Source organism: Telopea speciosissima, chromosome 6 (genome assembly GCF_018873765.1).
Source record: "Telopea speciosissima isolate NSW1024214 ecotype Mountain lineage chromosome 6, Tspe_v1, whole genome shotgun sequence".
Taxonomy (NCBI): Eukaryota; Viridiplantae; Streptophyta; class Magnoliopsida; order Proteales; family Proteaceae; genus Telopea; species Telopea speciosissima.
The window spans coordinates 41,796,616-41,820,052 of NC_057921.1; the positions used below are offsets into that span (position 1 = coordinate 41,796,616).

The following is a 23,437-nucleotide window of genomic DNA, read 5'->3' on the forward strand; positions in this document are numbered from 1 at the left end:
TAGAATGGCTTCTATTAATGATAAAAAAGCCCCTCTATTTATAATAGAGGGGAAGTTACAAATAATAGAAGCTAGGCGATGTGGGACTAAAACCCACATAGCCGACATAAGCTAATAACACTTAATAACATAAAAATACCCCCAAAAGGACCAGAATACCCCCACGGTATTCTGGAGTACATTATTCTAACACTCCCCCTCAAGCTGGATTATACAAATACTAAAGAAAGAAGATCCAGTTTGGACTAAAGAAAAAAACTCTCTCCATAACAATGCTAACACTCCCCCTCAAGTTGGCGCATACAAGGTACTAATGCCCAACTTGAATAAAATGGGGAAAAAAAGTTGTAGCATCCAGCTCCAAAATGAATGCAGCTTCCAAATAGACCTTCAAGAACTTGAAAAAAATAGACCTTCAAACTTGAACAGACTTGATCAGCAAAAAGGCATCTCTCACCAATCTTTGTCCAATAATGAATCTCTGAATTATAATCTTGATGATAAGTAACTAGGGTAGCCGGCAAATGAGTCAAGCAGCAGTAAAGATCAAGTAGTGGAAAAAAACAACCAAACTGTAGGATCTCATATGGGCAGGCAATAACCAAACATCTTCAAAACTTTAAAGCCAACCTCCCCCTTATGACAAACTTTAACCCAATAACAAAGTAGATACCCATTGGCAATGGTGAAACCTCTAACCTTCTATGTTTTGCACCAAGTGTCCCTGCATATTCTGCTCTCTGCAATGGCTGCAGTTATACTGTATATAATCCCCCCCTCACGTGTAGTGCACGTGGACACAAGAGAGATGATGTAAGAGAAAGGGCAAAACACAACATTCCAGAATTTTTCAATGGTTGCCAAGTGTAATGGAAAAAAGAAGAAATGGTAAAGAAGAGAGTACCATTAACTTCCAAGGTGGTTATAGGGAATGCCAAAGGTATGGTTTGGGAGGTGGTGAAGGAAAAAGCAGTGGGATAATGAAGTACGGAGTAAGTAATGTAACATATAAATCTCCAACCATCGTCAAACGATCAAACAAACACCTTTGATGGAAACTCCTGCAGGGGAGAAACTCCTAACTCCAATATTCAAATCTGACAAGTATACAGATCTGATTTGAAGTAAGGAAAGGCTCCATTCTTTACGGCTTGATCAATCTTCAAACAAGGAGGAACAAGTGTGCAAAAACCCCAATGTATAAACTCCCACATGCTTAAAAGAACAAACGAAAATATCTGGACAGCAATGGATTGTAGAAGCTTCAACAAAAATTTGATCAGATCTGAATTAGTAATAATGCTATGATTCAAGCTCCAAGGTGAGCCAGAAATGAACCAGAAAAGCTTCACATAACTGAATAGGTTCGTAGGTGCAGCCAATAACCGTGGAACACACTGTTGTAGTCCCAAATAAGCTGATCTCCAGGGTAGCAGATTCGAGTCTTCCATAACGAAAGAAATTCGATCTCCAATAATAGGAAAGTCAGTCACAATCATAGGGCAGCAGTATTCCACATAAAGGCAGCAGTAACACATCAACCAGTCATGCTTACAGAAGCCAATCAATAACACCAGCCAGGTAGATATGAAAGCTCAAAATAACCAGCAAATATAAGATAAATAACCAGACAGATCCATATGTAGTTGAAGCAGCCAGCCACATAGGAATAAGGAAAAACAGGTTGATAATTGAAGAAACCAAGCCAACAGAATGAACTGTAATTTTTGCAAAAAAAAACTTGACAAACGATGCTGAATAATGAGCTGAATACTCCTCTGTTGTTGATAAAACTCTCCAAAAAAATTCAGCAATAGTGGACTGCCATAACCCTTAAATCGATTATAGTCAGGGTTTTTTACAAAACCCTGAAAGTAAAGGTCGATTGTAGGGAAGGGGGCTTCAACAAAGTGATGATGACTTGTCAAAGGTGATGTCTTTTGGTAATAGATGCTGGCCACCACTGCTGGAATGGATCTCCAGTTCGAATAACCAATCTCCTTGGTAATTGAGATTTGATCTTCATGTGGGAGAAACACCAAAAAATTGCAGAAATATAGGGCAGCAACTATCATGTGCAATAGACCTTCTTCAAGCCAAAAATAGTTGAAGTAGAATGTCCTTCTTGATGGTAGAACCATCAACAAAAAACTCCAACAGCAGCAAACAACCCTAACCCTAAAATCGATGTGGGTCAGGGTTTTGTAAAAAACCCTGAAAAGAAGGATCGATTGGGGTAGGGATCTTCAAACACTTGGAAAGAGGCAAATACTGAGGTTGAGTGGTGTCTGTAGGTAGAGTAATCATCCCTCAAAAAAAGGCAGCAAGAATTCAAACTTGTAACCCTAATATTGATTTGAGTTAGGGTTTTAACAGGGAACCATAAAAGGCAGGATGTAAAGATTTTGTTGTCGGGATAGATCCAACCATCAGATTGTGTTCAAACTAAGGTCAATTAGGGCTTGGATTAGTTGGGAATTATCCCTGAAATATTGGCTGCATCTGACAAGGGAAACCCCAAAATCGATTGGAGTCAGGGTTTTTCAAAACCCTGATAAGGTGAAATCGATTTGGGGATTTAGGCTGGAAAACAAATAATAAAAGATGGAGATAAAGAAACAGGGAAGTTAGGTTTAGGAATAGGGTAGAATATGGCTGGAAAAAGGCTGTATAGGGTGTTCCAAAATTAGAGGATCAGGTTCATAGAGATCTTATCTCAAAGAAGGGAAACTCCAAATCGCAGATAAGGCTCCAGCAGGTTTTTTTAATAAAAAACGATAGAAGAGAAGGGGGGACAGCAACTAAGTCATCAATATTATGCTTACCTCATTAGTGCTGCCCCTGTTTTTGGGCTGAAAAGAAGAAGAACAGGAGCAGGAGAAAAACCGAGAAAAGGGAGAAGGGAGAGATCGATTGGAGGAGAAGAAGGGAGAAATAGGGTTTTTTTCTCTCTCTAACCTAGATCAGACCAGCTCTGATACCATGTTGGTTGAACCGTGGGTCAGAGAGGAAATAAAATAACTAGAATGGCTTCTATTAATGATAGAAAGGCCCCTCTATTTATAATAGAGGGGAAGTTACAAATAATAGAAGCTAGGCGATGTGGGACTAAAACCCACATAGCCGACATAAGCTAATAACACTTAATAACATAAAAATACCCCCAAAAGGACCAGAATACCCCCACGGTATTCTGGAGTACATTATTCTAACAGTATCAGTATCAATAGGTACCAATACAACACAACAGGGAGAAGGTACTGAACAAAATAAAAATAAATAACCTTCATCGAACCAGTATCAACCATATCGATCGATGCGCACTTAAAAACTGCAAAAAAGAGAGCTAGTGCTGCCGGAGCAGCACCACCAACAGCAGTCACCACCACTGGCAGAGAAGAAGAAGAAGAAGAACAGCCACTGCTACCAGCCACTGGCAGAGATTAACTCACCTGCGCAGCAGCAAGGGCGAAGGCAGTGGCAAACATTGCAGCAGCGACAATGGTAACGGTAGCAGTGGGAAACAATAGCAGCACGTCGCAGAACTGTAGATCCATGGAGGGTTTCTCCACCGACTTCACCTCCACCCCTCTATCCTTTTTTCCCTTTTATATCCAAGGTAATCTTCACCTTAGTGTACCACCCATCGAAGCTTCTATGCACTGCCACTTAATTTGCCACATGGAAAGATGATTTGGCAAATCCAATGGTTGCATAGGAAGGGCATGGTCTAGAACCGTTACATATCAATCTTCACTGCAAAACTCAATTGATTTTCACCCATGTATTGGTATCTTTCTATTGTTTTTTAACCATCCATCTGTTTTTCTAAATGTAATGAATTTTTATATCTTTATACAGCCACACAAACAACTCTGATTGAGTTCAAAAGTGACAGGTAATCAAAGTATGATAGGGCATACTTGTACACAAAATTTGGGATCTCACTAATATGCCATGTGGCACATATTGGATACAACGTCCTGTGGTCGAACCTAATTACTTCTTATTTAAGGTGTATTATGCTTCAAAATAGAATTTTGCATATATTCTAAGCATATCCATATGTTTCTTAAGTGTTTCTATGCTTATCTATAGCAGATCTTACGTCTCCAATATGTCTCCAAGACATCTCCTAAAACCACCTTCCCAATATGCGCTGACCAATACCAATACTAGACACCTTGCTCATAAGCTCCTCAAATGCATTCTGTACTGATTATATCCATCCTGGTTCTGCCAACATCCCTCAGCCACACTCTTTTTGTGTTGCTTCTTTATTGCCAAACACAAAGCAGAGCAACTTAAATTTACAGTAGAATCAAACTACCTCTTAACTTCTTCAAAATGAACATAAACATTGTATTCATGAGAAAAGAATAAATACTTCTAAGCTTCTTCTCTATACAATAAAATAAGCTCCTATAACAAAATTCATTTGAGTTTCCTCACACTAACATCACCATTATATTTTTTTTTTTCCTTCAAAAGGCTCCTTTTGTTTCGACGCAAAATAGTCGGTATAACAAATATTACTGCAAAATCAGATTTTCTGCCATTTGTTTTGTAGTTTGGAAATTTTTTATTAGGGAAAATTTTACCAACACCTGCTCATTTACCGGAAAAGACGTTAACAAATTTTACATCTGTAATTGCCATAAAACATTCCTTGCTAATCTATTGGGCTCAACACATTCGCTTTTAGTTTCCTTTGCTCCTAGCTTTGCGCTCCTCCACTTTTAGATATACCTGAATTCGAGCTTCCTCTGATTCTGTCATGGCTATACCTCTCATCCTTTCCTGCCAAGAGAGCGAAAACCTTTAGCAAGCTCTTCTCGATCTGAGCGACAACATGAAAGAGCTCATCGCTCTGTTTAGAAAACAGTGTTGCGAGCCATATTTTTCGTGGATCCCTTGGCAGAGAATTTCAAGCAAGGGGTTTCGAAGATGAACAATACAACAACAAACTCAGCCATACCCCAACTTAATGGGGTTGGCTACATGGATCCAATCAAAACTAAGTAGGGAAAACTGAGGTCCAAACAAAAAAAAAGGGAATGAAGAGATGGGGAAAAGAGATTAATGTAGCTCTAGATAGGAGAGGGATCCTACTAGAGGCCAAGCAACAGGATCAAATAAAAAGAGGGCTGCTGGTTCGAATGGACAGAATTAGGATTTTAGGTCAATTCCTAGGGTTAGGGTAGAGTAATGAGAATATAGTTTATATGATTAAACTAGGCAGGTTTTAGGGAGTTTAATGAGCTAGGTTGAAATAATTCTGACGGTCAAATGTGGTTGGACAGCAAGATCTAGGGTTTAATGGAATTAGGTTTAATGGAATTCAAACAAAAGTAAAGGGGATCGATTGGGGAGGGGGGGGAATTAGAGTATTAGAAGAAGAAGATATTGATCAAATTGCAGCAGAACTCCACTGGCAGCAGCTTGAACAGGATTGAAGGATAGAACCACCTTCGGATAGGGATCCTCCCGGCCATCACGGCGCAAGGAGTCACAAGAGATCCACCTGCCCTTCTTCCTTGATAAAACTACAAGGCAAAACACTCTAAAGAGCAGTAGCAGCAACAATCGGCAGCCAACAATTCTGTTTTTTTCAAATATTCAACTGTGGGGGAGCCTCCCATGATTTAATCTTTTATAATAGAAGGCCATAGGCCAAAACCTAATACAATTTAAATACTTCCTTCATAAATCATGGAAGGGTGTAGCTAACCCTAAAATAACTTAAAACAACTTAAAGTAAAAAGACCTAATTGTCCCTAACAACATAAAATGAAAGACTTAACTAAATCACTTAAATTGAACCAATTGGATGCAACCAATTTGAACCAGTTCAATTAAAAAACATAAAAATAAATTCAGTGTTGGGCTAATCCAGTATGCAACCTATGTACCCCTAATTTAGGCCCATTAAAGTGGCCTATTACATAGAAAACCCTTGGAATCACAGGCCCAACATATATATATCCCAACCCTAGGTTTATTTCCAAAGAAATAAGCCCATTTCGATGATGAATCTGCATCAAAGATGAGAAATGAAAAACTGGAAAAAGAAAAATGAAGGATGAAAGTAAGAGGAAAGAGGCACATAGAGAAAGCAATCATTCTTGAGGTAGGTTGGATGTTGGAAAATTTTAATCCCGTTGACTAGAAGTTTCATCTTCCGTTTGGAATTTGGAAATAAAGGTTGAAGGAGAGATCTCACAATTTGGGATCTGACTTGATTTGGGAATTAGATTTCCATCTGCTATCAGATTTCAATAAGAGCTTGATTTTGGATTTAGTTTCATGGAATTCAATTATCTCTGCTTATGGTATATATTGTGATGCTGTAGCTACAAGAGAGCTGTTTGATAAAATGTGACAAGAGAATTTTGGTTTCTTGGAGTGCCATGATCACATGATCGAAACCTCAACCTCCATAGACGAACTACCAGGATTGTCCCCCTTAACTCACCGGGACCTTCCTTCCTTTTTCCAACCCTCACTGATGCAGAGCTGAAACCTGAAACACTACATCCGCAAGAAGAAGAAGAATAAGAAGCTGCTGTCCAAGTAGAAGTGTTAGAAGTATTAGTAGTGGATCCATAGTTTTTTAAGTGTTTATATGTTTTTAAATTGAACGGGCCAACCTGGTTGAACCAGTGGTTCAATTTAAGTGACTTGAGTCACCCTTTTTGATATTATGTAATTTTTTCTTTTTTTGGGTCCACACCACACTCCCACTAATTAGGGAAGAGTGTGGGCTAGTTAAGTCGGCTAGGGGTGCTTAGACTCCTAGTTTGATTAGATGTAAGGCTTGAAGCCCTATTTAAATTAATGAAAATCATGGAGCCATTCTCCACTTTGAAAAATTAAAACTTTTGCTTGTGCAAGTTGCTGCTTCTCTTCCTAAACCTTTTGCTTGTGCAAGTTGCTGCTTCTCTTCCCCTGTGAAGACTGCTTTGTGTTTGATCAAAGCAAGGTGGGATTGGTGTGTGATCCAATCGACACCTTGCGGTGTGAAGCCCAGGTGGTTCGTACAAGCTCTCCTTCAAGTTCTCCTTTGCAAGATTCAATTTTTACACAAGGTTCTGCTGCTGCCGGTCATTCTCTGCAACTACAAGTACGTCTGAGACATTCCCAATCCCATACTTCTTCTAAGCCCTCTACAGCCCAACCCTAACTTCCTCCTTTTGTTTTCTTCAAATTCCCATAACCTAAATCACTCACAGACCTAACCCACCATCAAAATCACTTCAAATTCAAACCACAGCATCATTAGTACACCCCCTCCACTCGATCCAGACCTCTGCCCCATCCCATCATCAAAACCCTAAATTCTCTTAACTCCCATTAAAACCCAAAACCCTAAATTACAGTCCAGCAACATCCAGCCATCATCAGACCTCCATACCTTGGCTGAGTGACCCTCTCTACTCCTAGAGAACTCGACCTGAAGCCCTTGTCCCCCTCTAAACCCTAGATTCCATCACATCCCTCTTTTCAAAAACCCGAAACCCTAACCTATTGCCTTTTAAGTCTCACATTTCTGCTCATCAAACCATCACAGGACTAATACTGATAGACTCCCCTACACCTGCCTAGCATAACCATATCCTCAAACCCTAACCCTAATTTTGACCTAAACCCTTATTCTACCCCAATCAGATTGCCTGTTCATTGGTTCCTAACTGGTCTCTTATCACCTAGGACTACATTACTCACACTTCTACGCCCCTAACCTTCCATGAACACTTCCAAGCCTTACAACAAGATAACCATCCACGTGACCTTATGAGCACCTTCAATGCTTTAGAAGAACTCTCCTTTAGAGCCATGTTCAAGTTGAATGTTATAGTGATTGGCCCTAATGTAGTCCTAGATAGGTAGAAGACCTACTAGGAGCCAAACAACCAGGACCTATAGAACTGCTGGTTCAATGGGGGCAGAATTGATGTTTGAGGTCAAATTTAGGGTTAGGGTTAGGTCAATGAAAGTGTATCTTATATGGTAAAGCTAGCCAGGTGTAGGGGAGTCTCATGAACTAGGTTTTATAATTTTTTGATGGGTAGAACTAGGTTAGATGGATTTGGGCAGCAACTAGGGTTAGGGTTTTGAAAGGTGGAAGATGATGGAATCTAGGGTTTATAATAATAGGAAATCAGGTGGTTGAATGGGATTAATAGTTAGGTCGAATGTGGGTAAGGTGGAGGGGAATATACGCTGAAAGTTACAGCTAAATCAGATGGTTAAATCTTGAGTTATGGAGGTTTCCTACTTGAGATAGGGGAGAGGGGTAAAAGTGTAATTTAAGACAATCAGCTGGGTGGATGGTGCTGAAATTTGAATCAAGTCTCTCCTAGGGTTTGAGGAAGACTCGGTCAAAATTTTAGCAGGTTCTAACGGTTAGATTGGGCTGGGCAGAATTCTCACAAAAATCACCTTGTATGTGACCTTCTAGAAAGGAAGCAGAATAGTTGCAGGTTTTAGAGTTCTAATGGATCTATGGTATTAATGGTGAATGACGAAGGTAGTAAGGATTGAGTATTGACATTGGGGATCGATGGGAATGGGTTTAGAGGATTAGGAGAAGAAGGGGACGACTAATAACAGTAACAACTTACTTGGTAAGGCAGGTCTTCAATGGAAGCAGCTTGAAGACTAGAAGCAGGTCCTCCTGATCTACAAGATGCAAGGAGTCAATTGGAGATCCACCAATCCCATATAACAGAACCTCCCAGTCTACAAGACGCAAGGAGTCAACTGGAGATCCACCAGTCCCTTCACCTTGATATAACTCACAAGGCAACACCCAACAGAGCAGAGCAGCAGCTATGGCAGCAAACAAAAGCTTAATCAAATTTGTCTTTAATACTTGGCCCCCTTACAACCTTATATAAAGGACTCAAAATTAGACTCCTACACTAAAAAGGAAAGGCCTAACCCATTCCTTAACCTACTAGATAACTTAAACTGACTAGGAAACTGAAATAGACTCAAAATAGAGTCCTAATCCAGCCCAATTAAACAATTAAAAGAAAAACTAATAAAATCACTTAAATTGAATCACTGGTTCAAACCAATTTTGGACCGGTTCAATTTAAAACATGAAAATAAACTAAGTATAGGGCTAATCCCTTATGCAACTCATGTACCCCAACTTTAGGCCCATAAAAGTGGCCTATTACATAGAAAGCCCTTGGGATCAAAGGCCCAACATATATATATCCCACCCTAGACTTAGTTCTAAAGAAATAAGCCCATTTCGATGATGAATCTGCATCAGGCCCCTTGACCCCATTAGACACATACGATAAAGCCTACGGCTGAGATCTCTTTTGGAATAAGACCAGTTTGGACTAAATAGGGTGGCTCAACTCGAAACCAGTTGCTCTGTGGCTTTGATGTCATTTAGGAGCTTAGTTGTGTTACCAAGAGATAGATTGGAGAGTTCTTTCATGGACTAGAGGCGAGTCAGGGACCGTTCTTGTGCGTGGTGAGGTCTTCAGAGGGTGAGATGATGGAATTAGAATTAGAAGAGGAAGGAGAAGGGATGATATCGGGGTGGGGTTCCCTATGACATTTAATCATTTTTTTCCCCTCTTTTTCAACATGTAAAATTTTCACATGTTGAATTCCGTCCCAATTCACCCTCCCTTTGTCCCAATTCACCTTTTTCTCATTACTCAATAATGCAAAAGTCGACCTCGAACCAGGGAAACCAGCAGGAGATCCTGAAAGGAACAGCAGCAGGATTCAAGACTAAGGTCTAGTGGGCTCCTTAGGGGCCTGAAGCAGTCCTCCAAGTGTCTCTCTGATTGGGAGGAAGAGTGCTGAGATCAAGACCTTCGAATCAGCAGCAGTGAATAAGGAACTGCTGCAGGCGCAAGTGTGGAAAGTGGTTTTCTTTGCCTCTGGACAGCAACAGTAGATTCAGTTGTTGTTTAGTATGCTTTCTAGGTCTTCACAGATGTATTAGCAGGTAGCAGCACTTGATTGCAGTCACACAACAGCAGGAACAGTAGAGAATAGATTAAGAGAAGAAGTAGAGTATAGGAGAATAAGGGGAAAGGGACAAGGGATAAGGAGATTCGACTCTCACCAACCAGGCTCTCTCAGCTCTAGGATTTTGGCTCTCTCAGCCAGGCCTCCCAGCCCTCATGTCACACACATGGGCAAGAGAAAACTTGCTCAAAGCAATATTAATCAACTTCATTAAATCGTCTATTTGGCTTCTAAAAGCCTTACATATAAATAGGTAGCAATGACTTGCTCCTCAAGTTACAAAAATTAGAAAGTTTTAACTTTGACAAATCCTAAACTTGGAAACTATAAAAATAGAAACAATAAAATAGAAACTCTTGTAAGGCTGAGACTTGGATTACAAGCAATGAAACTAAAATAGAAACTTCTAAATAAAAACTAAGAAACTAAAATAGAAACTCTAACTTAGAAACAAATAACTAACAAAATAGAAACTAGGCCTATGCCAAAATAGAAACTAAATTAATAGCAGCTTCTAATAGAATATTCCACCAACATCCAGCACCTAATCTTCACACCAGCAATCCACATCAACCCCAAATCACTGTTTACGTGAACTTTAACTCGTGGTACTGTTCATGTGAACAGTAACTTTTTTTTTTTTTAAATTGTCTGTCTTCTTCATGCTTCGATCTACATCACTCAAGGAGTCAGATTCCCAAACCTTGCAATCTTCAAAATGAATTCTTCAATTGTCTTATGTTCAATTATTCCTTTTGTTGCTTCAGTCGCCTTCATAGCACTAAACATATGGAAAATACTCAACTCAACTAAGCCTTACCCAAACCCCCACTCCTAAATTGGGGTTGGCTACATGAATCCTGTTCTGCCATTCACCCTTATTTTATGGAAATTACAATGGTTATTGTAACGACCCCAGAACCTGTAACCAGCAACTGCAATAGAAGATAGGAGAGAAGTGAGAAAGAGATTGAGGGAGAAGAAGAGAAGGCTGGGCGATAGAATCCATGTGTAGACTATCGTACCAGCAGTACTTCCTTTATATTAAAAGTAAAACAGAGTTACAATGGGAATAGAAGTCTAAGTCTAAGCTAGCCTAAGTCTAGCCTAACTAGGAAATAATAAAACCAAGATAAATATAATATCTAACCACGAGTGACATATATCTTAACAGTTATTATTCCAATCTTCTTCCCAATTCTCATATCTAAAAGCAATCACTATCTCAGCTAAGATCCAAATCTATTATGCTTAAAGGCAGTTTACCATTGAAATATTGCCTCATTTACATCGGGGTTGATCTTGCATATTAAAGTCAACTCAAATGTGGCAGAGGCCATACTGTAACTAGAAAGACATGAAAGCAAAACATCCAAAAAATTTCTTGGAAATAAATGCTTCTTTAATTTGTCCAAAAGAGATCTATCACTTTTAGTGTTGACAATAATGCCTCTGCCTTTTTTGTTCTGTTTCTTCTGCCTTAAATTTTTTTTCAATATCTCAGTTTCCTTCTTCAAGAAGAAAAGTTATATGCCCAAGGAGGCATCTAGTGGCAGGAAGAGAGTTAGATTTTCTACTTCTGGGTTCCAGAGTAGATGTTTATGTCCTAGAGTAGGGTTTAATAAGTAGAATAAATGGTTAAAAGAATTTTGCAATAAATTTAATAGATTAGAAGATATGTTCAGTCAAAGTTTTTGTGTAGCAATGGCAATATGGTAATTGGACATAATTGGGTTATGGCCCTTGGTCTTAATCAGTTTCTTGTGTTCTATGGACTTTTAATGTTACAGATTTCTATTTCGGAGTTTATATAGGTAACTAGTTTCCATTTGGAGTTTATCATTGACCTATATTTAGGCTTGTACCCCTCGCACAAGATTGAACAAAATCAGCTTTCTCTCAAGCTTTGAGCTATTATTGCATTGATTCATATGCCCCTTCAAAGGTGGATTCCAAGATGGGTTACCTATTCTTCTCCTTCTTTCTCTTCTAATTTCTCTTTCTGTCACTGTTAGTCTGTTACAGCTTACAGCAGCTTCTTCAAGCTCCGCACAGCTTCCTTTTCCACCATCAATCTTCATCAAACACCAGCAAAACACTGTCCCAATCATCTTCCTTCAACCCTACTTTATATTTTCCCTCCCGTCATATCAGAATCCACTACAGCCTATTCAACCTCACATCGAACTTCACAAAACCCTACCTCTTTTAAACCCTAGCTTATACAAATCACCCATGCCCTTCCTTTTGAACCCTAACCTAATTTCACCCCAAACACTAATTTTTCCTTGAACTGTTTGTACTTTCCATAACAAAAACAGAAACCTTTCCCTGTCCTACTTCCCAAAACCTAGGATTAATAGCAACTTGATTCCACTCTTTGGGGACTACTACATTATAGAACCCTAGTTCTATATCAATCATTCACTCTCTATTCCCCACCCACTCCCCACCCTGTGCCCCGTTTTTCTCTTTACAACAGAAGTTCTAGATTTTATATCTTACCCTCCCTCACCCCCCCTACCCCCTCCCCCCTCCCCTCACCCCCCCTACCCCCTCCCCCCTCCCTTCTGCACTCTCTTGTTTCCTTTACGAAATAAGTTTTACATCTTCCACCAGAAAAATTCAATGAATGGGTCCTCACATATTTAATAAAAATTGGTGATACAAGGGACACCATAACTGACTGAGGCCAACACATGATCTAGTAATCTTAATCAGACAAATCCCATAAAGTAGCCAGAAATTCTCTTTAGCATCCACAATCAACAAACCAATGAATATGCTGTGGACCTCATCTGTATACCTTAAGCATAAATACCAGACCTTATAAACAGAACCCAAAATGAAATACCTGAAGGTGTTCATATCCACCAGAGCCACCAACTCCAGTCATGCCAGGTGGTGGTAATGCTCTTCCAGGGAAGTTTCCATGAGCAACTGGAGGAATAGGACCAGGAGGACCAAATCCTTGAAAAGGTGGAGGTAGAGAAGGAGGTTCCAGTGCAGCATTTGAGCCTCGGAGAGTTCTCACTCTAAGTCTTGATGCAATCTCTGACAGGGCTTCTTTAGCAACAGCAAAATTTCCGCATATCTATATCACAAAAAGTAAGATCAGTTGGCAGAATCACAAGCCTATAAATAATTGATTAGAAAAAGCAAAATTGATTAACAGAAAAATTAAATTATCAATGCATGAAAATATGTTGTTATGAGGTATGATGCTAACCACATCACCTGCACAAGCTCTTCATCTGCAGAAGCACACTTAGGCTTCCCATCCTTGGATATAACACGTATGTCTGCTTGCGTTCGTCTTCTCATTTCAGTAATTACATGACCTCCCTGTCCTAACAAGCAGCCAACCAACCTTGACGGAACAAGAAGCCTTGTTGTGATGATGCCCTTCTCAGACGTTTCACTTGTTTTATTTTGAAGGTGAAGAATGGCATCGATGGTTGCTGATCTTGGGTTCCAGAGAGCCTGAAACCAGTTGAAGTGACAGTATGTTCATAATCACAATTTGACATGAGATATAAATTGAATATCCACAGAAAAAAAAATCGTTGTGAAAATGCTAATTAATTAACCAAAATGAAGAATGCCATTTTGAGATGTCATTTAAAGGGAAGAAAGCTTTACTTCAAAAGAAGAGACAACAATTGCACGTTCCTCCGCCTCAGGTACTGTGTCATCAACTTGAATGTTAGCTCCTGTCTCCTGTTGTAACTGTTTAACATTAGCACCTCCCTTACCAATTACCCCACCAATCTTCCCAGCAGTACACAATATTTTCATAGAGAACTCATCTGATGCCTCCCCAGCATTTACAGGTGGAACATCGTTGAAACCACTTCCATATCCCCCCATCCATGGTATTGGCGGTGTACCATGGGCACCAGAGTTCCGGTGAGACCACATTGGATTTCGTTGTGGCAACATATTTGGCACAGGAGGGCCAGAAGGATAAAAACCCGGGCTCCCAGCAGGCATAGAATAATTCACTGATGGATTGTCTTTACGTGGATTCTGGTGCAATAGAGTAGAAACTTCATAGAGAGCCCTCTTTGCCACATCTGATGTTCCAGATATCTGAAAAGTTTCTTCCAAAATTAGAGTTTATCAGGGACAACAAAGATCATCCAAGACTCTCCAGAACCAATCTCCTGTAGACCATGTATGTTGTGTGCTTGAAGAATCAAACATCAACAATTACTAAAAGAACAACTAAAACTCTATAACTTAAGGGTACTCAAATATATGAGACCCAGAAAAGAGAGTATAGATACATAGGGAACATAACACCCTCAATAGATAGATCTGACAAATTGCTATGTAACGTCAACCACATAAAATAGAAGCCTATTGAATTAGAAGTTTCAGGAATAGATATTACACATGCTCTGTTGAAAACCTTGAAATTATGAATCATTAGAAACAAACAAAGATCAAACTTTGGACAACATAAAGAGTATGAGAACAAGCACACACTGATCCAAAAAAATAACTAAGTTGTGCCTGTAGTGCAACCATCTTTAAACTATCTAGGTTTAAAGCCCTTTTATTCACAGATTCTAGGACCTAAGGTCACAAACCTTGTAAACTCTGTTGGAAATAAATGCAAAATTGGTCAAAGCAATGACGAAACCATATCCAATAACTAGGTACATAAATGCATTTCATTGATCAGGCGAGGGTCAAGAAACCTGATTCCCTGTACACCTCCCAATTATGCACAACCTCCTGCTTAAATAAAATCTCGTCTCAGAAAAGAGTAAAGAATCATTAAAAAAAACTCAAGTTAAATGGATCTTCAAAATAGCTCAAGTACCAATGTCAGTATGTCACACAGTCACACACCATTTCTGGATTTTCCTTTTTCATCATTCTTAACATTCATGTTGGAAGTGTCGTGTGGGGCCCATTCTTGGGTCTCGGGATTAGCGCCTGGCACTAATACCGAGAGTCCTTATGGGCCTCGATTTTTGTTCCTTTCACTTTTGGTTTTTCCATCTTTGCCCCTAGACCTATATATTTGTATCTCTTTCATTCATTAATTGAATTACTACTTATGGCTGCAAGTTCTTCTTCTCCTTCTCTTCTTCTCTTCTCTTCTCAGTTTTTTCGCAGGTTACATGGTATCAGAACTTGGTTACTAGGACTGGTACACAGCCTTGCGAGATTTTCCTTTCCCTCCCTCTTCTTCTCTCCTTCTTTTTCTTTTCCGTTTCTGCGATTTCTGGTTGAACTACGTAGAGGTCTAAGAAAAGGGGTGGTTTCACCCTTCCTTTTTGTTTGTTCTTTGGCTGCGGATAAGAGAACGAAGCTAATGGTTTAAATCTGCTTATTCAACGACAAAAAAGCAGATTTCTGGTGGTGTTTATGGTGATGTGTGTGAGGAATTTGATGACAGCAAGTTGCTGATTTGATGTTTTCGATTTGTGGTGATATATGTGAAGGGTTTGGTGACAGCAGGTTGCTGAGGTGTTTCTCGATTTTTTATGATTCAATTGGTGTTTTCTTCAAAGGAATAGCATGGGTGATGATGATAAAAAGAATGCAGTGGTCACAGAGGTTGTGTCCTCATCCTCCAATCAAATCACGGAAAAAAAACTTGAAGGTATCACAAATTTTCAGCAATGGAGAAAAATTGTGAACCTTGTTTTGACAGGTCATGATCAGCAGGCACATCCAACAGAAACCAAACCTGTTGATGATACGACTTGGGATACTATCGATGCCAGAATTCTTGGACAGATGTTGAATTCGATGGAGAATCATATAGTTGATTTGGTTACTCACATCGATACTGTTAAAAAATTACGGGATTATCTGGGAGTTTTATATTCTGGTCAGAACAACTTGACTCGGATTTATGAGTTGTCTAAGGAATTCTATCGGACTGAGAGGAAGGGGCGTTCTATCACTCAGTATTTTGCAGACTTCAAGAGGTTGTATGAGGAGTTGAATTCCCTCCTTCCAATCTCTTCCGATGTGAAGCAGATGCAAAACCAAAGGGAGCAATTGGCGGTTATGGGTTTTTTGAGAGGACTTGGACAGGAATTTGAGTCAATTAGATCCCAGATCCTTGGTGGTGAGACTGTTGCTTCATTCACGGATACCTTTTCTCAAGTGCTTCAAGTATCTCATAAGAGTTCTCGTGATGCTAGACCTGTAATTGAGAGTTCAGCCCTGGTATCGCAAACAGGGGCTGTTGGAATTGGAGGGTGGAGATAGCGGAAACCGTGAGGGAGGTCGTGGCTGTGGAGGTGGCCGTGGAAGTGGCCGTGGCACAAGAAGGGGACAAAATCAGCAAGGTTTGGCCAGTCGGGTACTTCTTCTGATGGCTTAAGTACTGTACAGACTTGTCACCATTGTGGCCAACCTGGACACATTCAAAGATTTTGTTGGAAGCTCCATGGGAACCCAGCACAATAGCAGTTCAGCTTACTAGCATTGATTCAATCCCTAAGTCTCAATCATCTGAGGATAAGGTAGTCATAATGTCAAAGGAGTTTGCACGATATAATTAGTTCAAGATTTCACAACCTAGTTCTTCCACTGCTACTTTGGTTAAGCCAGGTATTGCCACTGCATGTCTTTCCGTTACCTCTCATTCCTGAATTATTGGTTCAGGGGCATCAGATCACATGTCTGGAATGTCAGGTATCTTTTCTTCTTTGTCCTCGTCATCTTCCAATGTTACTTTAGTTGATGGGTCTTTAGCCAAGGTTAAAGGCACTGGTACTGTTCATCCCAATTCGTCTCTATCCTTGTCTTCTGTTCTCTACCTTCCCAATTTTCCTTTTAATCTTATGTATGTTAGTAAATTAACCGAAGCCTTTAATTGTTCTATGACATTTTATCTTGGTTCTTGTGTCTTTCAAGATCTTACTATGAAGAAGACGATTGGTAGAGGACGGGAGTCAGGGGGGCTGTATTTACTTGAAGGTTCTCAATCTTTTGCTTGCTCCAGTGTTGCATCTCCTCACAAAATTCATTGTCGACTTGGTCATCCATTGTTGGAGAGTCTTAAAAAATTAGATCCTAGTTTTATTTCTCTTTCTAATCTTGAATGTGAGTCGTGTTAGTTTGGGAAACTTCATCGTGTGGGTTATCCCCCTAGAGTCAATAAGCGTTCAGCTTTTCCTTTTTCTTTAGTTCATTCTAATGTATGGGGTCCATAGTTGTTAAGGCACCTAGGCGAATCAAGGCAGTCGAGGGGGATAAAAAACAAGTAGACACCAACAAGACGACAAGGCGTCGCCTAAGACGACCAAGGTGACACCAAAAAACAAGGTGAGAGCAACACGCCTGGACGCCTAGGCGACGCCTTGACAACTATGATGGGGTCCATGTCCAGTAACTTCCAACTTGGGTTTCAAATATTTTGTTACATTTTTTTATGACCATTCAAGGGTTACATGGTTATATAATGAAAAATTGTTCTGAGTTCTCTATTTTTTGTGCCTTTGTTTCTGAAGTTTGAACTCAGTTTGGTTGTGTGAAAATTTTGCATAGTGACAATGCAAAAGAGTATTTTTCAGCATTTATGGTTCAGCATGGTATGATTCATCAATCTTTCTGTTCTGACACACCTCAACAGGATGGTGTGGCTGACATGAAGAATCGACATTTAATGGAAGTTACTCGCTCTATATTATTTGAGATGAAAGTACCTAATATTTTTTGGGCTGATGCTGTGATGACAGCATGTTATCTTATTAATCGCATGCCATCCTCCATTTTGAAGGGAGGAATCCCTCATTCCCTTTTGTTTCCTACTGAGCCATTGTTTACACTGCCTCGTATTTTTGAGTTTGCTTCACTCATGACCATCGGCCAGGTTTGTCTAAATTGGATCCTAAAGCCCTCAAATGCATTTTCCTTGGTTACTCATGTACCCAAAAAGGGTATCGCTGTTATTCTCCTGTTTTAAGTAAATAATTCGTTACAACTGATGTGTCTTTCTTTGAGTCCACCCCATACCATGCTGCACCAGTCAATGCATCTGAGTTAGATGATGATTTTCCTGTTTATGTTATTCAGTCTCCTTTGCTACAGGGTCCTGCTCCAACCGCTCCTATTCAACATCCTCCTATTACAAAAGTTTACAGCAAAAGACCGATGGTATATGCTGCCCTTCCTGTACTCACGGACTCTGTCACGTCTTCTTCCACTACAGATCCTGATGAAAGTACTCCTCCAGCTGACCCTATTGTTTCTAATCTTGATATCCCTATTGCTAAACAGAAAGTTACTCGTAGTTGTAATCAACATTCTATTTCTAATTATGTCTCTTATTCTGGTTTGTCTTCTTAAGTCATGTTTCGAAGATAAAATTCTGATTCTGCTGCATGGTTGTTACAGTCCTACTACAAGTGGGATTGGGGTCTTGTTGCTTTGAAGGCTAATCAATATCTGAACTTTAGTATCTGTTTATTCTGAAATTTATATCATAGATTGAGTTTCTGTTTAGCATATGAAGTCATTGATCAGCTTACGATATCTATCTAACATTATAAAAATTGAACCCAACCAACATATATTTACCCCAGTTACTGTAAAAATTCAAAATTCGAGGAAATTTACAATCCAATTAGAGATTGGCTAAACGTTGCTCAAGTCCACCCAAATCTTGAAGTGAATGCTCCAATGTCGACCACCAAACCTTGATCCAGAAGCTAAACAAATGATTCTGACCAAAAATCCGGGTTTACAAAGCTCTTAGTGACTTGCAGGCAAAAAGGGTGAAAATTTGTCAAAATTTTAACGAATTTTGTCGAAGTTTGGTTTTATATTACAGCTTCGTATTGCTTTGACGAAATGATTGAAACATTACGAAGCTTCAGCCATTTCAGCTAACCATTTCGCCGAAATCTGTCCTTCATATGAAGTTGATAACGATTTCATTTCACGTGTCGAAACCGAAATTTTGAACTTTGTGATGCAATCCCAGAATCAATACCTCGATTACGGGTTCACTATGGGCCCACAAGAATGATATGTATTTCAAATTAAAGGCTCAGTGGCAAATCTGTACATTTTGAAGCAAAACTGGTCCTTAAAAGTAACTAAGTAAACAGTAGCAGGGATAAATCCAGAATTGAAGTTAAAGATGAAGGGTAATTCTGGAATTAGAACCAGGTTGGGGATAAATTAGTTCAAAAACATGGGCTTCAGTGTAAATAAAAGAAGTCAGTCCTTATGTAAATTTAGGAAACTCGTCTTCTTCTACCTCACGTTAAAAGCAAGAACACAATGGAAACCAGTGGAAGCCAGCTTAACTCTCCTTCGATTGGAATCCAATCCAGATGAGATTTTAAGGAGAGGTTTCCAAGCCTGAGATTTTAAGGAAAGGTTTCCAAGCCTTGAGCCTATTGAATCAATTCAACATGCACCCAAAATAGCCAACAGAAAATTAATATTAATGTCTGAAACAGAACCCAGCGGTTGGTACAGGTTTAGCTCCAGTTGCAGATCAAATACTCTTGGTAGGGAATAATTTGGGAAGCGAGACTCTAGGGCTTGAGACGCCTATGGAAGGGCAATCTTTGGCCAGAATATCTGGCCAACCCAATCAGTAACAGAGGAGATGTATTAACTCTTTTGTAGTTCGATAGAAAACAGCAACAGAAAAGAAGGAATAAAATAGGAAAGAAAGACGAGAATGACAGAACAAGGGTGAGGGTATGGGTCGATTGTACCTGAAACAAGAGAGGAGTTCAGGCGGGAAAAAGACCTGCGCACACAGCTCTGGCAGCAACACAGTAAGCACTTTAATTCAATTCCAAAATCAAATCTGAATAATACGATGGTTACAAAGAGTACATAAAGACTCAACCACCATAATCCTTGTCGAAGTCTAAATTAGAAATCGACTCTATCTTGGACTCCACCAAAACAAACTCTAATTCTATCTTAATCTAAAACAGAAAAACAAATTCAACTCTAATTGGACTCTACCTTCCTACGAATCTTACCATAAAAAAAAAATACAACCAATCCCTAAATAACCCCACTTCTAACTGCATCACCTTGCCTCCATGATGATGTTTCATCTGGCAGAATTATGTAATTTAAGGAAGAAAGATCATGCAATACGACAGAAAGAAATTATAGATAACATTTACTCTATATGGCATTTCCAAACTTGATGCAGTTAGCTTATATGAAAAATAAACAAAAATATTTAAAAAAACAACAAACTTTAAATTTAATGCACCATATTGTTGCTTCCAAACACCAAGGATACACAAAAGCATGCTGAGATACCAGTGAACAGGTGCGACAGTAAATTACCTGCACTAACTCATCAGTGCTCATGGCACATGCAGGCAGAAGCTCTGAAGGCAGGATACGAATGTTTGCATTAGTTTCAGTCCGCAATTTCTGGATGATGTTTCCACCTTTGCCTAGAAGACACCCCACTTGATTGTTTGGAACAAGAAGGCGTGCAGTGACCACATTGTTTTCATTATCATCTTCACATGTTATGCCACCAAATAGATCATCTTCCTCAGCAATTCGTTCATGAACTTTTAACAGAGCATCCTGGGCAGGACAATGTGGCTGCATGGACTCATGTTCATTCTCAGTGATAACATCATCCTCATCATCTTCATTGGCATTGTATCTCCTAGGTTTTCTTGTAGCAGAGCTAAAGATAATGATTACTCTCTCATCTGCGCCAGGAACAGATTCAGCAACTCTGATTTTGGCACGGGTCTCATCTCTTAAGGCATTGATTATGCTACCGCCTTTTCCAATAACACTACCAATCTTGCTACTCGGACAGAGAATACGATAAACTGTGTCAGAAACATTAGGAGACCCAGCATTCTGTTCATGACTAAAATTCGGCCTTGTGCTTTTTTTGTTGGTCATTTTTTTCTTGAATTGGAACCGTTTCTTGAAAGAACCTGGTCTGTTCTTATCCATAATGATAATCTAGAGATTTTCCAATGTTTGAGAAAATCAAAGCCTGAAAATTTTGTTTTGGTGGGGGAGGGGTAGAGCTGGTCATCAGTGTACCCAAAAAGCATAACAAAAAAGAAAAATCCTTTCAATAAATTGAAAGCATGGAACAAAAAATTCAACTATATTCTGTGCAGTTGTTGCATAGATGTAATAGCACATATACATGCAAAATGAGATCCCCCCCCCCTCTTTTTTTGGAGGGGGAATATAAACATTTATTGACAGAGTTATAACTGTTCTTCCAGAAAAAGGAGGCAACAGAATTTCTATTGTATATTATATGAATGAAAGTTTAGGTAATTGAGGATACAGCAAGAAAGTGTGCAAGTAGAAACTGAATGACAAAAGTATGCATCAACTCATTCTCATTGGCCCTGTGATCAACCAAGAATTGGTTAACTTATCCTAGACAAGGATATGCTTATATTATATCCTATGCTTTGTTTATTATATATGTTGGTTTTCTCATATTAGTTATATCGCATTGACATGTTTTCTATGATGAATATAAGCATAATTATATAAAATTATCATTGATATATTACATACAACTGCACCATAGTTGTCACGGCATCACGGCGATCCAAGTCGGTGGAGGGGTGTCACGTCGATATATCGACATGGCGAGCATGTCGACCATGTTTTATTTTTTATTTTCTCTATTTTAATGTGTTAATAGATGTATACTCAAGCCATGTTTTATTTTTTCTCTATTGTTTCTCAAGTTTTAAGAAGAAAATTCAGAAATCGAAGAGGGAAAGAAGAAATCGAAAGAAATCGAAGAGGGAAAGAAGACAGGAAGAAGAAATCGAAGAAGAAATCGAAGAGGGAAAGAAGAAATCGAAAGAAATTGAAGAGGGACAGAAGAAATCGAAGAGGGAAGAAGAAATTGAAGACAGGAAGAAGAAATCGAAGAGGGAAAGAGAGACAGGAAGAAGAAATCAAAGAGGGACGCCATGGCGTAGGTCGCCATGCAACCCTCTCCAGCGCCAGGTCGCCATGGCATGGCGACGCCATGACAACTATGAACTGCACGCATAGCACACCTAGGTGGGTGCCCCTCCAACGTCTTGGGTTGCCCAGTCGCCTTGACAACTATGATTTTGATGCCTTGGTGAGCTTACCACAAAAATCTATGGTGAGGATGTGACCAAATGACAGCACAAGCAAGTGAAGCAAGTGCCACTCAAGTGGCCCAAGTGAGCAACATGGGTCCAGGCTAACATCTAATATAGAAAACCAAACTGAAACTGGAGAGATTCATGATGATTTTGAGCACTCTTATACCCTTAAGTTGGGGTGGATAAAGAAAAAGTTTAGGCAACTGGATTGGAACTCGAAAGGTTTTGCAAGATATAACCAAGTTTAAGTGATTTCCAAGGAAAAACACCATCCCAGCGGATTCATTCATTGTAACAAAAGAACAAATCATTACATAGAGCCGATATTCCCAAAAGGGGAGAAAAAAAAAAATGCAAGATTTATAAACAGAAAAAGGTATCTCTTGAGAAAATTATATAATTCAAGAATCCACCTTTATATGAAAGACTAAAGAATCTTGAACTAACTCCAAGGGCATATCACTGTAAATTATTTTACATCTGCATCTTAACGAATGAGGAGAGGACCAAATCTTCTTCGGCATATAAGCAAGCAGGTGCAACCATGGATAGGGTCTTTCACACACACTTTTGTTCCCGAAATCCTCACTGTTGATCAGGTGATTTCTAGAGGTCAAATGATCCCTAACAAATGTGCAAACCGTGAGAGAGCATGTGGATCACTTACGTATTGTCTGGTAATTCATGATGTTCAGAACTATTGCATTAAATAATATTTGAGGTATGTTGAGTTACATCAGCACATATCTTAGTAGTCCAACTTGTTTGGGCCAACCATAAGTAATCCTTACATCTGACATTTGTTGAGACCAGGAGTATAGAAAGGCAGGAATACAAGAAATTTTATGGAGTGCAATAATCCCCTCCAAGTTATAAGCAGGGATATTCAGGGCTTATTAAGTTTACCAAGATGCTCCTTAAACGAGCTGCCAAGGCCTGATTTCAGTTATCCAGTTGATTAGCCTATCCAGTTCTTTAATGTATTCAGCTTTTTAGTTGCATGTACAAAATCTATAACTCCATCAATATCTGTCTTGGAGGATCCATAGTAAAACAGTGAGGAAGAAGCACGACTTCAGATACATGTACTTGAGGATATGGCATTACCCAGAAAACGACTTCAGATACATTTTCTGGGTAATACGTTTCTCCAAAAATCTTTTTATTTACCCCCTCGTTTTCAAGAAATAAAAACCTGTTACAATGTTTCACATCTGTCCTTGTCTTCAACAAGAGAATATTGTCACGACCCATAGCTCAACACTGTCTTCTCATTTTTTTCATTGTTGGCATTGGTATCATACACACTTCAGCCAACCATTGATGAGGGA

General features: G+C 39.3%; 1 protein-coding gene across 2 annotated transcripts in view; it reads right to left on the minus strand.

Moving 5' to 3' along the window:
• The window catches only part of LOC122664017 (RNA-binding KH domain-containing protein RCF3-like), a 32,018-nt gene that overhangs the window by 2,581 nt on the left and 6,000 nt on the right, over window positions 1-23,437 (minus strand). Inside the window, exons 2-6 of one of the 2 annotated variants that reach the window (XM_043859695.1) lie at window positions 20,308-20,989; window positions 13,648-14,097; window positions 13,243-13,488; window positions 12,860-13,099; window positions 10,737-10,786 (exon numbers count right to left, since the gene is read on the minus strand). In XM_043859695.1, the coding sequence (XP_043715630.1) occupies window positions 10,769-10,786; window positions 12,860-13,099; window positions 13,243-13,488; window positions 13,648-14,097; window positions 20,308-20,946 (1,593 nt within the window). In that variant the 5' untranslated portion in view covers window positions 20,947-20,989 and the 3' untranslated portion in view covers window positions 10,737-10,768. Of the gene's footprint in view, window positions 1-10,736; window positions 10,787-12,859; window positions 13,100-13,242; window positions 13,489-13,647; window positions 14,098-20,307; window positions 20,990-23,437 lie in introns of those variants that run through there. The other variant, XM_043859694.1, reaches the window with a different exon arrangement.